This window comes from Leptonychotes weddellii, chromosome 3 (assembly GCF_054177405.1).
Source record: "Leptonychotes weddellii isolate Sample4059 chromosome 3, ASM5417740v2, whole genome shotgun sequence".
NCBI lineage: Eukaryota > Metazoa > Chordata > Mammalia > Carnivora > Phocidae > Leptonychotes > Leptonychotes weddellii.
Window position 1 is genome coordinate 86,864,452 of NC_138371.1, and position 23,970 is coordinate 86,888,421.

Here is a 23,970-nt window from a genome sequence, read left to right on the forward strand (position 1 = left end):
AAGGACACCAAGTTAAATTAGAATTTCAGATAAATGATGATTTTTTTTTTTTTTAGTATTAGTATGTTCCATGTAGCATTTGTCACCTACCTATAGTTTAAAAAATTATTGTTTATCAGAAATTCAAATATCAATGGGTACCCTGTATTTTACCTGGGAACCCTATATCTCAGGGCTTCTGCATTTGTTATTCTTTCTCCCTGAAACAGTCTTCCTTCCAGAGAGTTCCATGTGTGACTCTGTGACTTCCACACTATGCCCTGACTTTTCCTCAGAGAAGCCTTCCCTGACCTACTTACCTGGCCGCTCTGTATCCTTGACTCTACCTTTTTTTTTTTCCCCTTTGGAACACTCAGCACTTGTGGAAATGATTTTGTGCCCCGTGCGAATGACATTCCTTCAGAACAGAAACTTCGATTTGCCTGCTCAGGGCTCTGAGAACAGTGCCAGGCACACAGTAGGGTCTCGATCATTATTGGAGTGGTGAATGAATAGTTCAAGGACGTGACTTGAGCACTAAAGATATTCATAATGATCCTCTTTTCCACGTAGGTGGCACTTACCCGCTGTCGTCATTTCATGAGAACCTTCTGGAAACACACTGGGGCAGGTGAGGCAGGCTCTCCCTTCATCTCACTGAAGAGGAACGGGGCGGAAAGCTCTAGGCCACACACACGTAGCTGTATCCAGACAGGCCATGGAGCCTCCTGTGTATTCTCTAATACTGTACGACTGCTCCCTACCAAGGCAGGCAGGAATACCATGACCAGAGAGTTCCGGACCAAACATGTGCGAGAGAGCGCCAAGGGCTGGGGCAATCCAACACCATTCTCTGGGGGCTAGGGAAGGGGCAGAACTTCAACAAAAGCTACAGTAAGTATTCCACATGCCCAAAACCAGTTGGGTGCTGATGGCAGGATGTCACAGAGTCTCAAAAATCCATCCCAGATCACCGCAGGGGAAGCCTCTTCCTCCTCACAGGAGAGGCAGGAAACGAATTCCTCTGCAGCCAACCACACAGGGATGCACAGCGATGCTTCCCATAACCACCCCTCCCCGGGCGCACGTCCTGCTGTGCATGGCACAGTGGCAACACAGGCCCCTTGGGGCCGCATCTACACTTTGATAGCCAAAGGCACCTGATTTAGAGAGGTAGTCACATTCTAGACACAGGGGACAGAGTACCTCTTCTGTGTTATTATGCAATTTTGCCTGAAGCACAGAAGCAGGCAAATAATGCTCAAGTGACAATGAGAATAAAAGATGGCCAAGAAAGCTGTGCCTTCTAATATAATTGGCTCATTCCATTCTCTTAGTCCCTGCATGCCTTATAGACCTAATATGAAAGAGCATTATATTAAATTGTGAAAAAGTGCTTGAAATACACCTGCTTCATCATGCCTCAAACTTAATGTTTTAGCAGATTTTAAAGTTAGAAATTTCACATTTTTCTCAAGTTTAGAAAGGTGATAGCTGGGAGAAGTTACTCCAAACAAAAATCAATCGCCTATTTTTTGAAAATGCTCTAAATAGGATATTTCATTCAATAAATATGTATGCCAGGCACCATTATCCCTGTGAACAAAACAGACAAAATCTCCCTGGAGATTAGTTTCCTTGCACTTGTTTTTATTGTTGGATGCTCATGGTCACCCCAGGACCTTTGCACTTATTGCTGCCACTGCCGACTGAACACCTCTGCCAGACATCTGCACTTCTTACTCTCTCACTCTCTTCAAACTGGTGCTCTAATATCATCCTCTCATCTTCTCAGTAGGGCATTTCCCGACCACTCTATCTAAAACTGATACCATCATTTGTCATAAGCACTTCTTAGTACCCTCTCCTGTTTTACTTTTCTCCATGGTACTTATCACAATCTAAAAGATACACATTTTATTTTTGGTTTTGTCTGTCTCTCCCTGCAAAACAAAACCTTAAGGAGGAAAGCTCATCTTTCTGTTAATTGTTACATCCCCCAGCACTCAGCAAAACCCAAGAATGATGGAGGCTTCTGGCACCTAGGCTGTGGTCTCCCACTGAGAGGAACCGGTGGTCCTGAGACAAATGGCCAATTCCTGGTCTAGGGTAGAAATTGTGTCAGAGGAACCAGGAAGATTTTGTCATACCAGACAGGTAAAAACCATTTGAAACTATCAGGGTCATGTCAAAAGGATCCAGAAAACAATATTAATCGGCTCCCACCAGTCAGAAAAAGGGCAGTTGGAGAGCCGGTAAGAAAACAACTGGAGTAGGTAGAACATAACAAATAGGTTTCAACTGATGACTTCATAATGATAAAAACCAAGAGGCATACAAACAAACAAACAAAGCACTGGTCACCAGTCAAAGATGCTAGGAAGCCAACAGAGAAACAAGGGTTCCTATGTGAGCTGTTTCTCATGGTAACTAAATGCAGATGGAGAGTCACTTCTCTTCATAAAAGTATTCCTAAGGGGCGCCTGGCTGGCTCAGTCGGTGGAGCGTGACTCCTGATCTCAGGGTCGTGAGTTTGAGTCCCACAGTGAGTGTAGAGATTACTTAAAAATAAAATTTTAAAAAAAAGTATTCCTGATATATTAAGAAGATACTCCTAATGAATTAATGAACCCAGGCGCGGATCATCCATAGCTGTTATCATCATTAAAATAGAGACACTGGGCATTGTGTGCCTCCTGACAGAAGCAGACGATACCATTCATGAAGAAGTTTTGCAAGAAAATATTAAGCCTGACGCTGATCAAGTCACAGATCTAACTATCAATTTACAGGAAATAAACAATAACACGAGGATATAATCATCAGAATTCAGAGTATAACAACCTATTTAAGGCAAACGAAGCCGTTTCTTCAAAAAAACAAAAACAAAACATAAAGGGAAGAATGAGATGGATGGGAACCTAACATTAAGAAGAGACTTAAGAGACACCAACAATTCCAGTATATGGTCCTTACTTGAAACACAGTTCAAATAAATAAACTTTAATTTATAAGACTGCCTAGAAAATGCAAACACTAACCTGGTATTTTATGATATTAAGGAATTAACGTTAATTTTAGATATGAGGTCGTATTATCAGTTACACTGGGAGTAGTCACAGGATTTCTTAAAGATACATACTGAAACATTCACGGATCCTAAGACCTTTGGAATTTGCTTCAAGACAATGCGCTGGGGGAGTAAATGAAAAGATATTGGCCATGAATTGACAATTGTTGAATCTCAGTCATGGGTCCATGGGAGTTTGTTATACTCTTCTTTTTCGTATGTCTGAAATTTTCCACATTAAAAAAGTTCAAAACATAAAAATGTTGCAGTTATTTTATTGGTGTACAATAATAATTACAAGAGACAGTACTTAAAAGTTTGTGAAACACAAGCTGGAGACGGCTGCCCGGAAACCCTGTCTGCCACGTGCGTTTCAAGGAGCCAAGAGGTGCTGGTGCGGGGTTTGGCCCGTCCTGTCATGTGCCCTGCTCATGCCTGTCAGGTGGCAGCCAGAGCAAGAAGTGTAAGTACCAGTGATGCGGTACATGAAACTTACAAACGGGAGGGGCTGCCAAGAAGACAAACTTGGAGGGGGAGGTCTGAATGGACAGAACCGACAGATCAGTTAGCGGACTGACAGACTCAGGACCGTTAAAAAAAAAAAAAAAAAAAAATCCATTTTCGAAGGATGCATTAGAACTCAGGTAATGAGGCAATGAAAACACACGGATGAAAAAGGTACAAGGAAAGGCTGACCTCAAAAAGCAAAAAGAACCGGATCATCAATCTCTGCTACCTCCTTTACTACCCAGAAATGATTATCTCACAGACAGGAAATTCCCCATCTCAAATGGCTAGACCTTTCAAAGGCATGTGTCGGTATTCTCAGGCAACAGGCAAGGGATATTTTTAAAGTACTCCCTGACCCTTCCCAAAATGTTAGTTATGTTTTTTTTCATTCAGGTTTTCTCTTGCAGCTGAAACAGTCAATTCTTCATTGCTGCCCACTCTGACAAATTAGTCTATGCAACACCATTTCCAAGTTATCTCTAGCAGCCAACACAGCCCATAAATCCAAATCATTGTACTGGTTATTAGGATTTCATTTCATGCTCGCATTCACAAACATTTAAGCTTTCAACCTTTGCTGTTGGGCATTAATCTTGGCATTAATCAAGGGATTAAGTACGCTGAATTTAAACTCAAGGTTAATAGCATGCTCAGCCAATATTAGTTTTACATATTGCCAAGGGAAAACAGAAAGAGGCAAAGACCTTTATGCCTGTTGTTCCTGAAATATAAGACACAGATTGATGAGGAAGGCATGAAATTGCTTCCTTTGTTCCTTCATGAGGGAGTCTCACACACACGCACGTAAGCATGCACACTCGTTCGCCCAGCCCAAATTGGCGTCTGAAGCAACAGCTTGTATATATCCTAAGCCCCGGCCATCGATCGCTGGGCAATTTGCTTATTTTCGAGCAACTATACATGCAACAGCAACAGAAGTGTTTAAAAAGAACAGCACAAATTAGTAAGTCTAGAATAATTGTGTAAAGAGATAAAAATGGGTGGGTGTCAGGTGTTTCAGCTCCATCTACCAGTGTAATAGCAACAGGGGTAAAGAAATCCATTCTAAGTTTCATAAAATCTGTTAGCGGTAAAAGGCTCTGCAGAGGGCTAAGTTAATATACCTGAAACAATGACGGAGTAATTACTTTATAGAGCCTTGTCTCTGTAACAGGAGTAGTTACATGGCTCGCAAAAACAGATACAGAAAATAAACTGCCCGATGATCTGGAAATGCTAGGCTGCCTAATGAATCATTCATTCACTCCCACCACCTGGAAAGGCTGAGCACCTGGCTTTCACGAGGTACATCCTCAGGAGAATCAGTGCTGTTTCTCTTTTTGGGGGGCAGGGTATCAAAATTTTGAGTATTCGAAAACTGGCCATGAAGATTCATTAATGCAAACTAGCTAAATTAGAGCCATATTTCAAACACAATAGGTTTGGAGCACAGAACCGAATGCAGAGTTAAAGGCAATAAATCACTTACTTACCCGAGTTCAGTCTTTCTTTGACATGAAGGGGCAACAGTAATGCAAAGTGCAGAAGCATGAAGCACTTAGCCTCTCTGAGCTGCTCTGATTTGGCTATTACTCAGGGTTGGGGGTATGGGGGGCGGCGGTAAATGAGACTGGGTGTATTTGAGGCGTCTGGCATACAGTGAGGCTCAATACTGTGTCATTTTTCTCTTACTGTCTTCCACCCAACAAGGGCAATGCATGGACTCACACCATATGCAGTCCCGGGTCCAGCATCAGATGCATCACAAGCATCCTCGGGCATAACGTAAGGGGAAATACTGCGGGCTGCTCTATCTGGGATTTACCAAGAAAGACATGTAGACTATCGAGTTGGTGAGGGTACAAGCAGAAGTTCATAGCCCTGTAATGCAGTGGAAGTTGGCACACTGAAAACTGAAGGAAAGGAAAATGAAAGCTGAGGGCCATCCCCCAGGCCTGGGCTGAATCTCAGTGCCTGGATTCAACTGGTGACCATAGTTACTTTGTGGCTTTTTTTGTTTGTTCGTTTCTGTCAAAGTCCTGAGGTTAAACGTAAATGGAAACCAGAACTGGCTCTTCGATGAAGATTTAGAGAAGAATAAAAGTGACTGGTACATCTGTTGGTCAAGTAAACCAATCAAATGAAGAGGTCTCTCTTCATTGTCTTCCCAGTGGCAAGAGAAACCTGGCGTAGGATATGCAGTTAAACCAAGTAACAAAAGGAGAAAGGTTTCAAGGAAAAGCAAGAGGGAAAACAAAGCAAAACAAAAACCTAGACCAAAAACAGCACTATAGAGACACGGATGCTATCCAGGATTAAAAAAAAATACTAGTACAGAATTAATTGGCTTTAAGAACCACCTCTGGTCATTTCAGATTCATGGTGGCAAGGGGCACACTGCCGCTCCAGACAGCCAGCTCCAAGTTCCAATGCAAACACGAGCATCGTATGCAGAAAAAAGAAGTTAAGGGTAACAGCTGCATTTCTACATCACCAGAAATCAAAGGATCTAAAATTAAATTAGAGTTAGAACCAGAAATTGGTTCTAATTGTAAAACAAAACCAAATTCCCACATAAAAACGCCCCCTAACGGTCCGCAAATAATGACAACATCAAAAACCATAAAGGCCTCAATTGGGTTTATTGAGTGTCATCTATCTGCCTGGCTCTATTCTACGCACGTTCCCATAGACACTCAGGAATCATCACAGCCGAATCCTTTAAAAAAGTTGGGGCGCCTGGGTGGCTCAGATGGTTAAGCATCTGCCTTCGGCTCAGGTCATGATCCCAGGGGCCTGGGATTGAGCCCCACAGTGCAGAGCAGTGCAGAGCCTGCTTCTCCCTCTCCCTCTCCCTCTTCCATTCCCTCTGCTTGTGCTCTCTGGCTCTATCTCTCTGTCAAATAAATAGATGAAATCTTTAAAAAATAAAAAAAGATAAAAAACAAAGTTAAAAACATTATTTTATAAAGGAAGAACATGAGGCACAAAGAGGGTAAGTAACTTGTCCAGAAGTATAGTGTTTAGAAAGCATCAAAAACAGTGTGACCTCGGGGATGAGGCTCTAAGGCAGTAGTTCTCGTCCAAGAGGCCATAGTGGTGAGAGTCTCCTCCAACTCTCACAGAGTACCTATTAAGATGCTACAATAAAATGCAATTTTTGAAAAGATTTTATTTATTTATTTCAGACAGCACAAGCAGGGGGAGAAGCAGAGGAAGAGGGAGAAGCAGACTCCCTGCTGAGCAGGGAGCCCGATGCGGGGCTTGATCCCAGAACCCTGGGATCATGACCTAAGCCAAAGGCAACCGCTCAGCTGACTGAGCCACCCAGGTACCTCAAAATGCATTTTTTTTTAAAGGCCAGAGTCTCGAGGTTATTTTCAGATTTAAATTAAAAAGAAGTTCCTAGTTCTGTCTGTAGGGAAACTCGCTCCACCCTGTTCTGGCTCCGCTACCTGCATCCATTCTTCTTCTTCCATTAGGCTCATCCTGAGTGCACATCGTAGTGCCAAAAAACGGAGTTCTCACCAATTGTTGACATCCAATGTATATGACAGACTTTCGATAAGTGATCACTGAACCGAATTCAGCTGAACAGAAAGAAAAGCCCGATCCTCTGCATGAGGAGGGAGAGAAAAAGGCAAAGAAAGCACCATTCCACACCTTGGAGAGAGGAAAAATAGTTATGGGTTCTGAAGTGAGACACGCCTGCCCCAGTGTTAAGAGCACGTGATCCATCACACTTTTCCACAGCCCCATCTGCCCCACACTCACTAGAGGCTCCCTGTTCTCATCTTAGCCACATCCTTCCTCCACTGTGAGTGGGGCCGGGCGGCAGCTTCACAGGAAGGGAACTAGGTCACAGATAATCGCAGTCCCTTCCCATCTGGACTGTTCCCCCACACCTTCCTGGCTCTGGCTCGGGCAACGGAGGGAAGGCTGGAGTGGCAGGCAATTCTCTAGCTGTACCTCAGCAGTATGCCCAACATGAAGAGTCTCAGGAAGGCGTGAAGTTAGCCCAGTCCGTCAATCAGGGAGCACAGCTGGACTCTGGCTAAATTCTATCAGATGGAAAGGGGAAGGAAACTTTTGAAAATTAAACTGAAGAAGGAACCTTTTCCTCGGGGCAGGGAAGGTGCTTCTAATTGACTTCCCATTGGAACGCAGGTTCACCCAGGGCCCCAGGCCTTACTCCTCTGGAGAAGGAAATGAGAAGGTGGGCCACAGGCGACCCCAGCCCAAAACACACTCAAATAAATGCTACAATTAATTTGCCAGCAGCCTGCTAATGAGGAGCATCACACACCAACTCACCGTGCTTTTAATTTCCAAGAGATAATTCAACTATCATTAGCTCTGAGGCCTCTTCACGATGGCCATGGGGTGGCCATAGGGCAACCACATAAAACAAAAAAAGTCTGAGTGGCTCTCAAAAGGGAAAGAGACATAAAGGTAAAGGAAAGGGACAAACCCCACAGAATTCAAGGCCACATGTACTGGTTTAGCCTCCATCCCTAAAAGTTGTCCCCTGTCCCCCTGTGACACAGAGGAGAGGTGCCGGAGTCTCATGCGAAAAATTACTGCAGAAGTACGTCATTAGCCTCAAAATGGAGGCATTCTCTTTCCTGCGTGGTAGCACCAGGGAGCTGGTGTTAGCTACTGGTCAAAGAGCAATAGCACACCCCAGTATATACCCTCTGAAATTAGCCAGCACCCATTTCACAAGGCCCTAGTGCTGCCTTTGTCCATCAAGGGTGGAGGGGAAGCCGGCTTCTGATTCCCTACTCAGTTCTTCCCCTGTTCTTGCCCCATACAGTCTTAACTCTGCCCCACCCCCTCCATTTTCCTCAAGGTGAAACTGAAATCATCGAAGCACACAACACGCAAATTCCATGTGGCCCATAAAATGTCCTGCAACCCTTAAAAAAAAAGCTGCTATTTGAATTTAAGGGTAGAAACGAAAATAAGGCTCAGCTAAAAAGATTTAAAAAAAAGGTAAAAGTAAATAACTCAGCTTGTAAGAAATAGCTAACTCAGCCAATAAGCACATGAAAAAGATGCTCGACATCACTGATCATTACGAAAATGCAAACGAAACCACAATCAGATACCATTGCACACCTGTTAGCATAGCTACTATGACAAAACAGAAAACAACAAGTGTTGACTAGGATGCGGAGAATCTTAGAACCCTCATGTGTTGCTGGTAGGAAGGTAAAATGGAGCCATCGCTTTGGAGAAGTTTGGTGGTTCCTCAAAAAAAATAGGAACAGAATTACCATATGATTCAGCCATTCCACTTCTGGATATACACCCAAAGGAACTGAAAGCAGAGTCTCAGAGAGTTGTGTGCACACCCATGTTCACAGCAGCATTATTCACAATATTTACAAGGTGGAAGTAACCCAAGTATCCATCAACGGATAAATGGATAAGCAAATGGTGGTATAACACAATGGAATACTACTCAGTCTTGAAAGGGAAGGAAATTCTGATACACTATAAACATGGATGAATCTTGAGTACATCAAGTTAACTGGAATAAGGCAGTCACAAACAGGCAAATGCTGTATAGATTATAGGAGTAGTGAGAGTAGTCAAAATCAGTGAGACAAATTAGAATGGTTGTGTTCAGGGGCTGGAGGAAGGGGGGAATGGGGAGTCACTGTTTAACGGGTAGTGTTTCAGGTTTGCAAGATGAATTGTTCAGGAGATGGATGCTGGTGATGGTTGTATATCAACATGAAGGTACTTAATTCCCACTAAATGGTCAAGATGGAAAATTTTATGTTACATGTATCTTACTAGACTTTTTTTTTTTAATCGGGGGAAGAAAATATAAACAGCTACATCAGCTTGTTTTTTCCCCTCAAGGAAAAAGAAATCATCCTATTTAGGAGCAGGGGAAAATAATGAAGAAGGGAGCCACAGGTCCACCATGTAAAAACAGCGCACGTTTCTCAACTTTTCGAATTCCAGGCTCAGCTGCAAAACTGATTAAGCACACCTTTCCACACCCCAGAGCCAGAGAAGTGACTCACCTCACTGAGGTAAATAAAAAAAGAGCAGGTGGACCCATCCACTCCGTATTCTGCGTAGCAGGGATCCGAGCGCCACATATCTTTCATCCACTGAAATGACAAGAGCCAGGTAAGGACATTGATAAGCAGCCCGTTACCGGTGGCCCCGCACATCCGCTGACAGAGAAGGCAAGGGTATGAGGGGCAAGGAGCAGTGAGTTGCTCAGACTGGGGCTCAGAGTCACTGAGCTGAGGTCAGGACAACCGATGCCCAGTTCCTAGATGATCCACAGGGAGACACTGGCTTGAGCTGGGCCTTAAGCAGAGGTGCTCAGGGTACAGGAGGGCTGCAAGACATACAGGGCAGTAAAGCCCAGGACAGGCAGTGGCCAGGGGACTTTCATCAAGAAGAACTGCCTAAGGGGACCCCTGCATCAAAACCAAGAGAATCACAGTTCTCCCCAGAGAGCTACAGTTTCACAAGCTCCAGTACCGGGCCTGGAACAAGAGAGCGTGAATGCAGGCGTGCAAGGTGTGTAAGGCACGCATGAGTCCCAAACAGGAACCATGCAAATGCTTCTGGGGTTTGGTCTCAGCATCCTAAGCAAACATCGGAACCAAGACTTTTTCTCTGAAAACTGCTGAGCAGTGGAGTGGTCTCTTGCATACCAGCAGGCCATATGAAAAGGATTTTTTAAAAAAATGTTCAGAGTGAAAGAGTGTCTCAAGGGTCTCTGGTTACTCAGCTGCAAATGCTAATGTGACATTTAAATCACAATCTGGAGACCTCATGGCAGGGCCCTGGGGACTGGGGGAGAGGGAAGCTGGACCCTACATAATGGCAGCTCCTTGTCAATGGCCCTTGAAGGGTCATACGCTGGAGGCTGGGAACGCCAGGGGAAGGCAGCTTCAAAGACACAGGAGGCACCCGAAGTGGTCCAGGCTCCTTCAGTCTGACCAGTCAGAGACATTGTTGACTAACCCCATGGAGTTGGCATAAGCAGACAAGGGCTGTCATGGCCACAGCCCCAAACTGGTAGGATTGAGGCACCCCTGAAATGACTCCCTTAAAGGGCTTGCTTGCCATCTGTGTTACTGGGGGGTTCCAGAGAGAGGAAGGGAAGGAAGAGGGTATCAGTGCAGACTGAAGATGATGGGAATGAACAGACATTACTTCTGCCTTACCTTGATTTTCCCCTCACAGTGGGGGTAGCCATCCATAGGAGGCAATACACATTTTTCTTGAGCTCCATTAATGATATCTGTAAAGATGAAAGAGAACAAAGGATACCATAAAGTTCATGAAACACAAACCTAACACCCTTGCAAGCAAGGGGCAGGGAAAGAAACAGAAAAAGGAAGTCTATACTGGGAGCCATGCTCTGACCCGTGGAACCCCTCCAGCGGGCCGCAGGTCTAGCTGGTCTGCAGCGAGGACCTGACCCAAGGACAGCCCACCTGCTGGATGGCCAGAGACCAATGAGGCATGTGGCCTCGCTTGAAAGGATGAGCTATACCAGTCACAGTGCTTGCTGGGAAATTTGCACCTGGGCAACAGAATCCAAACAACTGGAGACCAGGCAATGGAGCCATGAGATGAGGAAGGACCAGCAGGGCTGGCAGGGCCATGCTAAGCTACACAGACGGACTGAGGTCAGGAGCAGCTTCAGGACATGTGCTTGAACTGAGCAGCCGGCTAAAGACAGGCAAACAGAGCTGGTGTGCAGAGAAGGAGAAAGCCACCAGACACATCTGCGAGGGACAGCTCCTTAGGGACCTGGTCCTTAAATTTCTACAGAGATCTCCTTATTGCTTCAGGTATTTCCTCACGGATCAACTCCCCCTCTATTAGTTAGCTCAAGTGGATTCCGATTCCTTTTGATGACAGAGTCTAAACTAAAAAGAAACTAAAAAGCTTACTGTTTAGTGGTAGACAACAGACAAATATGTAAACCACTGAACAGCAGTGTAACAGACATTATGTTAGAGCAGACCAAGGGCAGGGCACGCACACCAGTCTCCAGGCTCAAAGAAGGCTTCCTGGATCTAGTGACATCTCAGCTAAGAAGCAGGAGTGCATCAGGTGAAGGGGCCAGCTAGAGATGGTGTCTGAGGAACTGGGGAGGCTCCAAATGCAGGGACACGCTCCAAGGGGAATGCCAAAGTGGGAGGTACCGAGTGGTCAGACAGGAGCTCGGGCAGGGCCCACACCAGAAAGGCCTCTGGCAAGCACCCTAGTAAAGACTTTAATCTTTAAGCTAAGGGCATGGCAGAGCACTGAATGCTTTTAAGAAGGGAAGGTTAAGATCAGACTGATGTTTAGGAATCATCATTTCAGCTGGAAACTGGGACAACTCTAAACCTACATGCTTCTCTTCGGGGACCAACAATATTTTCCAGACATGCTTGGAAAATGTCACCATTACTTACTGCCAACAGTTTTCTATACAAAGTGCTAATGAGAAATTAGATCCCAAACTACAGTATCATTTGACAGTGGTATTTAAATGAGGTTGGTAGCTGCTGGGGCTAAAACAAAAGCTGTACCTGTCCTTGAAAATTAGTTCTTTTGACAGGCTGAAACAGAGAGATGCTTTGCCTCTTGATTCAGCATTTTCAGCAACATTCCACCAGCTACTCACATAACTAGAGCATAGAATCAATATCCTCCTTATCATGGACTGCAGGCGGTGTCATTTAGTAGTTAACATGGAAGATACTTAGCGTGTCAGAGCCTCTGTTTCTCCACCTTGTAAAACTGAAATAAGTGCATCTCTGTTTCATCCAGCTCTTACTCAATAAGTTAATATCTGTAAAAAGTCTAGTCTGGCACTCCCAACAGCGGACTCTCACTACAGACCGTAGTAGGTGCTTAAAAAGTTGGCATTTGCTATATAATTCCACACAACTTACACTCAATGTATCTAGGAAAACAGTATTTCAAAAGCACAGATCTTCTGGAAACGCATTCTCCGTGGTTTTGAAATGAATGCAGGCTCGAGGTGGTAGATCTCCCTACAGCAACCCCCTTCTCTCTCACTTGTAAGGGGGCCAGCGAGCTCCAGAACCCACTAACAGATGCCTCCCCAAAGAACAGAGATGCTTTTCAATGACTGCTGATCCTATTTTTGTTTCGGATTTTGCTTGGCAACATTTACCAAGCAAATAAGCAGCACAGGTTCCAAGAAAGTAAGCAGAGTCTGAAACAGCTGAGGGTTGGGGTAACAGGACATTTAAGGGTATGCTTAGGGAGAAATGCCCCCCTGCTCTGCACACTCTAAGCACTATTATAGTTCCAGACATTCAGAGCCAGAAATTATGGAAACTAGAGATTACAGAGTTGGAGGTGCAGTAGAGTGGACTGAAGAGAAATCACCAGCTGGTAAAATAAACCAGTAAGTCCATGAAGTCCTGCCATCAAAGCCTGGTCGCTGACAGCGTGGGTCCTTTTCATAAAGACTTTCAAGGAATAACAATCTGTTATGCCAAGGGTTGGCAAACCTTTTACGCGAAGGAACAGACAGTAAATATGAGGCTTGGCAGGCCACACTGTGTCTGCCCAGCTTTGCCACTCCTGGTTGTAGCAGGAAAGCAACCCCATTTAATAGGGGAAAGAATAGGTGTGGCTGTGTTCCAATAAAACTTTACTTACAAAAACAGACACAGACCCCCCTATATTTGCTATGCTAAGAGAGTCTCAAAATGAGGATCCTTGTTTTTGCAAAGACCTGCTGAAATGACTTTTTTTGGAGGATACCTGTAGGCATTCCTTGGCCCCTACCCCTACCCTTTGTCTGCCTGGTTAACACCCCTCTTTAAAGACCCGGTTCAAGATTCACCTCTGCAAGAAACAGGCCGAACCATTTCTTCCCAGGCCAAACCAGAATGTAGTTAGGATTTAGTGCCGCCGTCCTGCTCAAATCTCTCCTGTGGCTTTGAGCAATCCCGTTCTTTCCTCCACATGGCCCATCTCCTCTTCTAGGATGAGGACGCTGTGGGGAGGTTACATGGGCCCGCCCCATCACCAGGCACTCAGTCAGTGCAGGCTGACTGAATAAACACACATGGCCCCCTGCTCCACCTCCCCTGACCAACTCTTCAGCTCAGGGAGAACTAGACTGAGCACGAGACCTGTGCTAGACCCGGGTTTTTCCTTCTCTTCCACCTGGCAGCTTGTCAGCTAATCCAACAGGGTTCTCTCTGCAATTCCATTAATTTAGGACCAATTTTCTCTCCACTTAGTTACACAGTGATGAGTCTGAATAAACAATGAGGCTCAGAAGTGGAGTGAAATGGCTTAAGGCTCTGGGGTAGGAGGGATCTGTGAAAGGGGGACACAGGAAGTGCCAGGCTTCCCAGGGAGGAGTGAGCTGCTCCCTGAATCTGACCACCAGTAACCTGACCTCCAGTAAACTGAGCTCGACCCTCCAGCACCTCCCACCTCCTGAGGAGTTTCAGCACATCTCAGAAGGCAGCTCCCCATTTTGTTTCCAACACAATGACGAAAACTCAGTAAATAATGTCTTTATTAGTCTGTGCACACAGAAGACTTTGCTACCTAGAGAAGAGCCTCCAAATTAAGGTTAGTTAAAAAACAAAAATTCAGGCCCACAAAGGTTAATGTTCCTGCTTTTCAGGGGAGACCTAGCTTACTGTACATTAAGCCCCTTCAAAAGAAGACCAGATTCTGCCACAGTATGTTACTAGAAGCTTCTCCCTGCCATTCACCCGACATGACGTTCTCCCAATGTCTTTTGTTTTTGTAATGGTGAACAGGCAAGGGGGAAAAAAGGTGTTGACATAAGCAAAGACGCTCAGCACTTCTGCTGTTCGGGACTCCGTTTCGTCCCTTACCCTCCCAAACCAGCCACGCCATGTCTCTCTCCAAAAACTTCATCTCTGCACTGATTCTATGGCATTGTCAACCAGGTATTACAGAGGGCAGATTGCCTCAGTGTGCAAATCCTGCTGTTTTATCAGTCACCTGGACCCACACAGTGCAGCAGGGGCTAGAATACTGGCTTTAACCTAAGAAAACTCTTTTCTTATGGTCAGAGGTGCTTATGACTCAGGAAGAACACATGTGCAGGAGGACCAGAAGTGACAGAGAGCTCATGAACACACACAGAGCGGGTGTTCCTGCCAAGCGTGTAGTCAAGTTCTCCGTGTGGAGACAGTCCGTCCCCGTATATGCACACATATTGACAGAGGGACATGCTGAGAGTGACAGTGGCATTTTCTTTCCTTTCTTTTTTTAAGATTTTATTTGAGAGAGAGAGAGAGAGCACGCTCATGCACGTGGGTGGGGGGAGGGTCAGAGGGAGAAGCAGACTCCCCACTGAGCAGGGTGCCCAAGGTGGGGCTGGATCCCAGGACCCTGGGATCATGATCTGAGCTGAAGGCAGACGCTTAACCAACTGAGCCACCCAAGCACCCCGACACACGAGGATTTTTAGTCATGCTTCCCCCCCACCTCTAAGGAAGGAAGGAGAGAGCAGGGCAGGCAGAGAGGGCAGAAGCCAGCGGTACAGACGGGCTCAGAGACGATGAGAACAGAAATAGGTGGAGCCGGAAACGAAGGTGAGTGATAACTTCCCCTGAGGTATTTATTACCTGCCTTTCTAAGGGGGGAAACATACATGATCACGTTTTGTATTAACTGCACCCTTCTGAAAAGGAAGGCAGTTACCTCATCTTACAGCTTGGAAAGGAGAAACTTTAAAATCATCAGCATCCACCTCCAAACTCAGCCCACGGTCACCAAGAATGTGCTGTCTGCCGGGTACTGAAATGTCAAAGCTGGATCCTTGCAACAAGACATGGTCTGTGTCCTCACGGAGCGTACTGCAGCGGGGCGAAGGAGAGACCTCACACAACAGAGTCAGACACATTTAGCCAAGACCCCCTGCGAGGCAGGACGGCCCCCTCCGTGCTGGGGCCCGGCGCCCAGCACAGCACCTGCAATATGCCAGCTCCAGAGTATTCTTTTCAACAAATGAACGAACAAATGTAACAGCTCCAAGTTCCAGAGAAGCGGAGAGGGGAGAAAGTACCACAGAAGAAAGTACCTCACTCAGAATCACTGCACCAAGAATGCTGAGTTCTGGAACAGAGCTGCAGGGATTTGCGTCCAACACAAGGAAAAATGGCAGGAACGTGCGGCAGGGAAAGAAGAGGCATTTCTGACGCAGGGAGGGGACGCAGCCTACCCCCATGTGAGTTACCGGTGTTCATACCTCACTGGCATTTAAAAAGACAGGCTTACTCTGGAAAACAGTATGAAGGTTCCTCAAAAAGTTGAAAATAGAGCTACCCTACGACCCAGCAATTGCACTACTGGGTATTTACCCCAAAGATACAGATGTAGTGATCCGAAGGGGTATGTGCACCCCAATGTTTATAGCAGCGGTGTCCACAATAGCCAAACTGTGGAAAGAGCTCAGATGTCCATCAACAGAAGAATGGATAAAGAAGATGTGGTACGTCTATATCTATATACACAATGGAATATTACTCAGCCATCAAAAACTGAAATCTTCCCATTTGCAACGATGTGGATAGAACTAGAGGGTATTATGCTAAACGAAGTAAGTCAGTCAGAGAAAGACAATTATATGATCTCGCTCATATGTGGAATTTAAGAAACAAAACAGAGGAGTATACGGGAAGAGAGGGAAAAATAAAACAAGACGAAATCAGAGAGGGAGACAAACCATAAGAGACTCTTGAGAGCTTGTCTGGAGGTTCTAGCAGGGGAGCACAGCTACTCGTATACCCTTGACCGAAGAACGGTCCTCCTCTATCGGGGAAGGTCGTCCTCTTCGACCGAGCGTGCAGCTTCGGGTGGGGCACACATGGAGCGGTGAGGGAGGAAGGGGACACCCGTCTAGCCAGCCAGATCAGCCGAATCAACCCTGGCGATCAATGGGGTGACAGATGTCGCAGCCAGATCGCCCTCACATCCACCATAAGAGACTCTTAAGCATTAGAAAAAAACTGAGGGTTGCTGGAGGGGAGGGGTGAGGGGGGATGGGGTAACTGGGTGATGGATATTAAGGAGGGCACATGATGTAATGAGCACTGGGTGTTATATAAGCCTGATGCATCACTGAACTCTACCTCTGAAATTAATAATATACTATATGTTAATTAACTGAATTTAACTAAAAAATAAAATACTAAAAAAAATAAAAAATAACCTCAAAAACTAATGATGTATGGTGATTAACATAATAAAAAAATAAATAAAAAGACAGGCTTATTGTTTTGTGAGATCTGATCTGAAAGTGTTGTAAGTGAACTGTCCTGATGTATTTTAAGTCAAATACAAGATCTGCTGGGTACCGTACAAAGATACCTTTATCTTTTAGCTGACCACTTCAACACACGTACGCAGACAGGCCGTCCTGTGTGCCTTTAAAAACATCATCAACTATTAACTATGTAGCCTCATGAAACACCTATACTAATTATTTAAAGTTAATGATAACTACTCCTTACTGCTGAACAAAAGAGATGTAGAAATTTATTTATTTTTAAAGATTCTATTTATTTATTTGAGAGAGAGAATGAGAGAGAGGGAGAGAGAGCACAAGAGGGGGGAGGGTCAGAGGGAGAAGCAGACTCCCTGCTGAACAGAGAGCCTGATGATGCAGGACTCAATCCTGGGACTCCAGGATCATGACCTGAGCCAAAGGCAGTTGCTTAACCAACTGAGCCATCCCAGGTGCCCCAAGATCTAGAAATTAAAAAAAAAAAAAAAAAAAAAAAGAGGCTGTAGTCCGGTGTCATCCTTAATTCCAATTGTATCAGTGTTTCTAGGTGGCACTCCATGTAAGAAGCCTGAGTCCATGACCCTGGGCGATGATGATAACGTGAGGAGGTGGAGGGGAAGGAGGGAAGGATGGAGACAGACAGAGAGGCATTCATAAGTGAGCCCCACATAGAAGATAGTTATTTCAGAGTGAAAGCTGACCCTACCAAGAAGGGAGCTTCCTTGTCAAGGCTCGCTTTTCCGTGTATTAATTTTTTTTAAAGATTTTATTTATTTTTGACAGAGAGTGTGTACAAGCAGGGGAAGAAGCAGGCAGAGGGAGAGGGAGAAGCAGGCTCCCCGCTGAGCAGGGAGCCCGATGCGGGGCTCGATCCCAGGACCCTGGGATCATGACCCCAGCCAAAGGCAGACACTTAACCATCTGAGCCACCCAGGCGCCCCTCCGTGTATTAATTATAGCAAAGATGACTAGTGTTAGAAATGGCACTTCTTTTCAAGTGTAGAACACAGTAGAACATGCTTGTAGAACAGCACCATTAACTTTGTATCTAGAACTGAACATGCATCTGATAGGTGAAGGGCGTCTGATTCCCTCATAGTTACTTTATAGGGACAGGGAGAGAAAAGAAAGAAAGAAAAAAGAAGAAACAGTAGGTTAAAAAAAAAAAGTCTCAGAAACCTCACCATGACCATATGTCCACCCCGGGAAGTTTTAGGGAAGGAACTGAGGTCCGTCTCCCGGTCCAGTTCCTTCACGAGCAGCATAGATACCCATTGTCAGGATCAAGGGCTCGATTCCACCCAAAGGCACCCCACACATATTTCCTCTCAAAAGATAAAGGGTCTCCAGTGATCGCATTTTGTGTGTAGGACAAGGCAGTGTTTCTCTTGGAACACCTGATAGGAACATGCAGCCCCCGTTATCAGATGGCCCCTGCTGAGCTCCCACGTGTGCACGTCACCGGTTCTGCTGCTCCGCGCCAGCCGGGAACAGACTCCATCTCTGCGCTCAGCCTGGAGACTGGGGACCAGGCTCCTGCCGGCACTTCCATCAGCTGGCCTGGCTTCAGGAGTTAAGAGCAATAAATCGGACAGATATCAGCCACGGTGAAATATAATCTCCCATTAAAAATGACCTCACCAGTCATTCTCGGTTTGGCAAATATTCATTTAGGGCCACTTTATATTTGCATTATAAAAAAAGTGATTTAATTTCTATAACTGAGTCATTCCAGTCCCAGGGTTCACAGGAACAGGAAGCTCTCTGCCCACCAAAAGGAGCTGGGGACCAACAATGGGTAATGGGCTCAACTCCCTCACAGACCCCCAGGGACAGATACTGGGCACCTTGAAAAGAATTGTTTCTATTTTGCTTTTATTTTGTTTTTTTTAACCTAGGAAGCTAGAAATACAATCATTGTACCAAATATTTTTAAAGCTGCAAGGGACTTCTGAAGCCCTATTAGCGAAGTGTTGACGTTTCCTGATTCATAAAACCAAGATTTACAGAAATGAAGTGCTCTATTCATTCACTGATTAAAGAAAACTCATAAGTATTTCCCATATACAAGACATTCTGCACATTCCACCCAGGCCTCTGTTTTCTAGTCAAGATGATTTCCACCACATTGTAAGAAAAGGCACATCACTGGGGCGCCTGGGTGGCTCAGTGGGTTGAGCATCCAACTCTTGATTTTGGCTGGGGCTGTGATCTCAGGGTTGTGGGTTCGAGCCCCACATCCAGCTCTGTGCTCATTGGGGAGTCTGCTTGTCCTTCTCCTTCTGCTCTTCCCCTAAATCTCTCTCTTGCTCTTTCTCTCAAATAAATGAATAAATAAAATCTTAAAAAAAAAAAAAAAAAAAGCACACCACCACCTTCATGTTCTGCACAGGTAATCTCAAGAGTCAACTCTGAAGGATGAAATGACAAATTCTCACGCCTCTCTACAACTCCAAGGGCCTCGTGGACTTGCTAAGCACCCAGAGCTACAGTATTGCCCATGTACAAATACTATGGACATACTGGAAGCCAGGGAGAAAATCATGTTCAAGGTACAGTTTTTCTGTGTACTCTTCAAGAATGAAACCAATATGCAAAAAGAATGAACTCGTAAGGACTATGAAAACACAGTAACAGCCAAATAACCCTGGATTATTTATGCTTCCCTTTGTCATACCCTCTCTTTTTTTTTTTTTTGCAGGATTATCTGCCAAATAAAGCTTTTAAGTCAGCATTAATAAGGTTTTCTCTGTTCTTGGTAAAACAGAATTAAAAAGGGAACCTATCTTTAAGATTTCAGTATGAGAGGCGAGTCTATAAGAATGTCACACACACACACACACACACACACACACACACCCCTGCATTCTGATAACCCCCCAGGCATTCCTACTGATATAAGCATATCAGATTTCTAGGAATGTTCAAGGAAAAGAGGGTGGTTATCACACACCTAGGAGCACATATGCAGAGTGGGCAGAAAACCTGCCATTCCTAGAAGAAGAAAGCTTACCGTCATTAGTCATCAGGGAAACGCAAATCAAAACCACGGGGGAATACCACATCAGTATCACCCCGCCAATGAAAGAGCTATCATCAAAAACTCAGATAGTAACAAGTGTTCGCAAGGATGTGCAGACATCAGAACCCTCAAACCCTGCTGATGGGAATCTAAAATGGTGTGGCTACTTTGGGAAACAGGCTAGAAGTTCCTTCAAAAGTTAAAAATAGAGTTACCATCTGACCCAGTAATCCCACTCCCAGGTATACAACCAAGAGAACTGAAAATGTTCCATCCACACAAAAACTTATAACACAAATGTTCACAGTAACATTATTCAGAAGAGCCAAAAGTGGGGAAGAGCCATAATGTTCATCAGCTGATCAATGGATAAACAAAATGTGTCATATCCATGTGACTGAATATTATTCTGCCATAAAAAGGAATGACCTATTGATTTGTGCTACAAACATAGATGAACCTTAAAAACATTAAACTAAGTGAAAGAAAGCTGTCACAAAAGACGGCATACTATATAGTTTCATATGTATGAAATGTCTAGAAGAGGCAGATCTATGCAGAGAGAAGTAGGTGAGTGGTGGCCTAGGGTTGGGGGAAGGAGAGGTTGGCAGGGGGGTAGTGAAAATGAACAGGCTCTCTTTCTGAGGTGATAAAAATAGTCTAAAATGGACCGTGGTGATGTGGCTGCACAACCCTGTGAATATCGTTAAAGCCACTGAATTGTACACTTTAAATGGGTGAGCTGCATGGTATATGAATTGTATCTCAATCAAGCTGTCCCAGAAACCACACAGACAAAAACAAAAAAGCCTGCCACGGGTTCATTCCACAAAATATTGTACGTACATGAGCGTCTGTAAAGCTTTCAGTACCTCCCTAAGAAGGATACACAGGAATACAAAGCCATCTTTAGCTTGAGGGAGTCTAGAATGTAACTCCAGCTTGCACACTTGCACACCAGAAAGGGTAGTTGTTAACATACCAGCAACACAGAGTAAGTTCCAGCAACACGACCCTCAGACGCGCAGGCAAAGAGAGGAAGAAGCTGGACTTCTCGGCCCATCCGCCACCCACCCAGCTCTCGTGGCCCTTCATACCCACTGCAACCAATTTTGAGCTGAACACCCGGCCACCCTGTTAGGGCCTCTCTTGCAGCTCAGTGGAACTATGTTCAGGTCAGGAGATGGGAGAGGAAACAACAGGCAGTCTCCAACTTCAGGACAGTCTGCCTGGCTGAATCTCTAGTTCTGACCCTCTTCCTGCGGGCTGGGAGATGGACATGCCATGGCCCAGCAACACGGCGGGGGGGCGTGAATCCTGAACCGCCGCGGGGTGGGGGGGCAGGGCCACATGGGGGCTGGCCTGCACTGCTTGCTAGTGGGTTATCGTGTGAAAGAGAAACCATCCTGTCTCCTTTGAGCACTGTCCTTGTGTCCTGTGTTGTTACAGCTGCCTAGTTTGTACCTGAAGTCATCAGCAGCCAAGTAGGATTTCGGTCGGGCTTTAAAGGACAACTAGGAATATTCAGGAAGGAATGTGAGAGCTAAGCACACAGAGGAACAGGCAGAGCAAGAGCCAACACAGACACAGCACCAACTACGTGCTCCTTCTGTAATTCATTCCCATGCATTACGTCACACCTCCTCCTCCCAGGAACCACAGGCAATAAATGCACATTATCCCCATTTCACAGAAGAAGACACTGAGGCCCAGAGAGATTAAGTAACTTGGCCAAAGTCACAGAACAAATCAGCCCTCCTTGACCCTCTCTGCACATTAAAATCACTTGGGGAGCTTTTAAAAATGTACCCCACCCTCCTGAGATTCTGACTTAAATGGTCTGGCCAATGGGTCAGTCACTGTCCCCTTCCATGCTCCTCTCACCTCAGGTGATTCTAACGGGCAGCCACTGCCCTGAGGACCCAGTAGACAGTAAACATTAAAATAAGGTAGGGGCACTGGAGAAGAGGAAAGGCCAGAAATGGAAAGCAGGGGTTTTTTTTGTTTTTGTTTTTTTGTCTTATACTCCAACTCCAACACTGGGTAGAGTGTTCTACCGAGAAAACAAATCCACCCCCCAGTGGCTAAGTGTAACCAATCAGCCATCAACATCTGAGAGGGTGGGGAAAGTGAAGGGGGGCCAAGGTGGCCAAAGCAGAGGACTCGGGGTAAGATTTCAGGTTGGAAAGGTAAGCTGGCACGTCAGGCTACAAAATCATGGACTCCAGCTTAGGTGAACATCATTTGCCACTGCAGGAAACAGGATGGTGGCTACGCACACTTGTGTAGCTGGGGAGAATGGCGTGGGAAAGTAACTGAGAGTCCCTGAGTAGAGAAGCCTCAGGCTGAAAAATGGGAAATTAAAAAAAAAAAAAAGGGCACCAGCCACAGTTGAAGGATAAAAATTTGACCATGTGCACTTGAAAAGATACTGCTGCATAATGTCTTCAGGAATAGAGTTTATACCTAAAGTAAGTCATCAAGGAGTCAAAATGTGTCTTTCACTGGTCAGGAAGCTCAAGATATTTTCCAACACAGAGTCGCTAAAGACAGTCGTCCATGTTTAACCCCTTCTCGCTGAGAGCAGCTTCTAACGTCTTTCTTAAATTGCCCTTGAAAATGCCATTTTCATTTAATTACTTTCACTGGTACCTATTTTGTAAGTAAGTGGTAAATCCTCTGCAAATTTTCACATGTATTTCCAAGAGGACAGCGCATCAGGCTCTAAAGTTATAAAGCTGTAACAACCTGTTCTCTCTAATCTTCAAAGAGAGGATCATTCCTCTCACAAAATGCCATCTCCCTCATGGCCGCCATGCTGGATGCCCTCTCGACCATAATGTAACCTGCTCCTGGAGTGGCACAGTTCAACATTTCAAGACAGAGCCACACTCCTATGCGCTGGTATTTTCAAGTACATGACCACACCCAGCCCCAGCCTGGGAAATGGTAGAAAAGGGAAGTAAAGATTTTGTACTGCAAAGGGCAGGGCTGGAAGGGTCGTCTAAGAGACCTTAGCAAGGATTATCTCTCTGCCACTGACAACCTGGCCAAGTTACTGAACAATCCTGAGTCTACGTTTCCTCGTGCAATAAATACAGTCAGCAAAACCTCTCCATCTGGGTTACCATTTCTGTGCCAGGTACCAAGCTTGGTGTTGATCTATGGCTTAGTGTCACCCTCAAAACGACCTTTGAAGTCAAATGTGGAATGCTGAGGGCGACAAAGCCATGAGAAAGAGAGACTGCCTGCAACACACTGAAATATCCCACACTCGCTCTCATTCGCGCAATTCATCTGTTCTATACACTTGTCCTACTGTCTGTATAGACTTGGTGTCTGTGTTGCCCGTCTCTGATTCATTTTATGTCACAATGTTTGGAAGAGTGTGAGATACAGTCAGTGATTAAAATGCTTTGGATTTATGGAAGGAAAAAAATTCAAGTCTTTTTAAATAAATAGCACTACAGCATATACTATATATTCTAATAGCGCTGGGATTAGAAAATAAAACTGAGTTTGCAATATGATTTGGATGTGTTCTTTTTATGCATAAATCTACATGTATTCATTTCTATGTAAATGCCATATTCTGTAAGTTTATACTTAATTTCTGCTATCATTTCTTCTGCAAAAAAAATTCAGCATTTTAAGTAACAATAAACGGGCATAACAGTCACTAAAGTGGGAGAATGCTAGTCTTATACATCAAAAACAAAAGAAAGAAAAAAAAGAGTTACCCTGGTGTCATATTCCCAGAAAAAAAAGTTTCTGTATATAATATTTTTCAAAATAAGATATAGTACTGACAGATTTTGGTGCACCCTCGGTTGTCAATTTATATTTAAGAAAATATACTGGGAAGTCAGTGGCGGTCATTAAAAATTCAAGATTATGGGCGCCTGGGTGGCTCAGTTGGTTAAGCGACTGCCTTCGGCTCAGGTCATGATCCTGGAGTCCCGGGATCGAGTCCCGCATCGGGCTCCCTGCTCAGCGAGGAGCCTGCTTCTCCCTCTGACCCTCCCCCCTCTCATGTACTCTCTCTCATTCTCGCTCTCTCAAATAAATAAATAAAATCTTTAAAAAAAAAAAAAA

General features: G+C 44.9%; 1 protein-coding gene across 8 annotated transcripts in view; it reads right to left on the minus strand.

Annotated features, from left to right (window-relative positions):
* MGAT5 (alpha-1,6-mannosylglycoprotein 6-beta-N-acetylglucosaminyltransferase) overlaps positions 1 to 23,970 on the minus strand; it is a 332,440-nt gene that overhangs the window by 131,329 nt on the left and 177,141 nt on the right. For all 8 annotated transcript variants that reach the window (XM_081814571.1, XM_081814572.1, XM_081814568.1 and 5 more), the window contains 2 exons: positions 10,765 to 10,841; positions 9,601 to 9,690 (listed from right to left, as the gene is read on the minus strand). In XM_081814571.1, the coding sequence (XP_081670697.1) occupies positions 9,601 to 9,690; positions 10,765 to 10,841 (167 nt within the window). The remainder of the gene's footprint in view (positions 1 to 9,600; positions 9,691 to 10,764; positions 10,842 to 23,970) is intronic.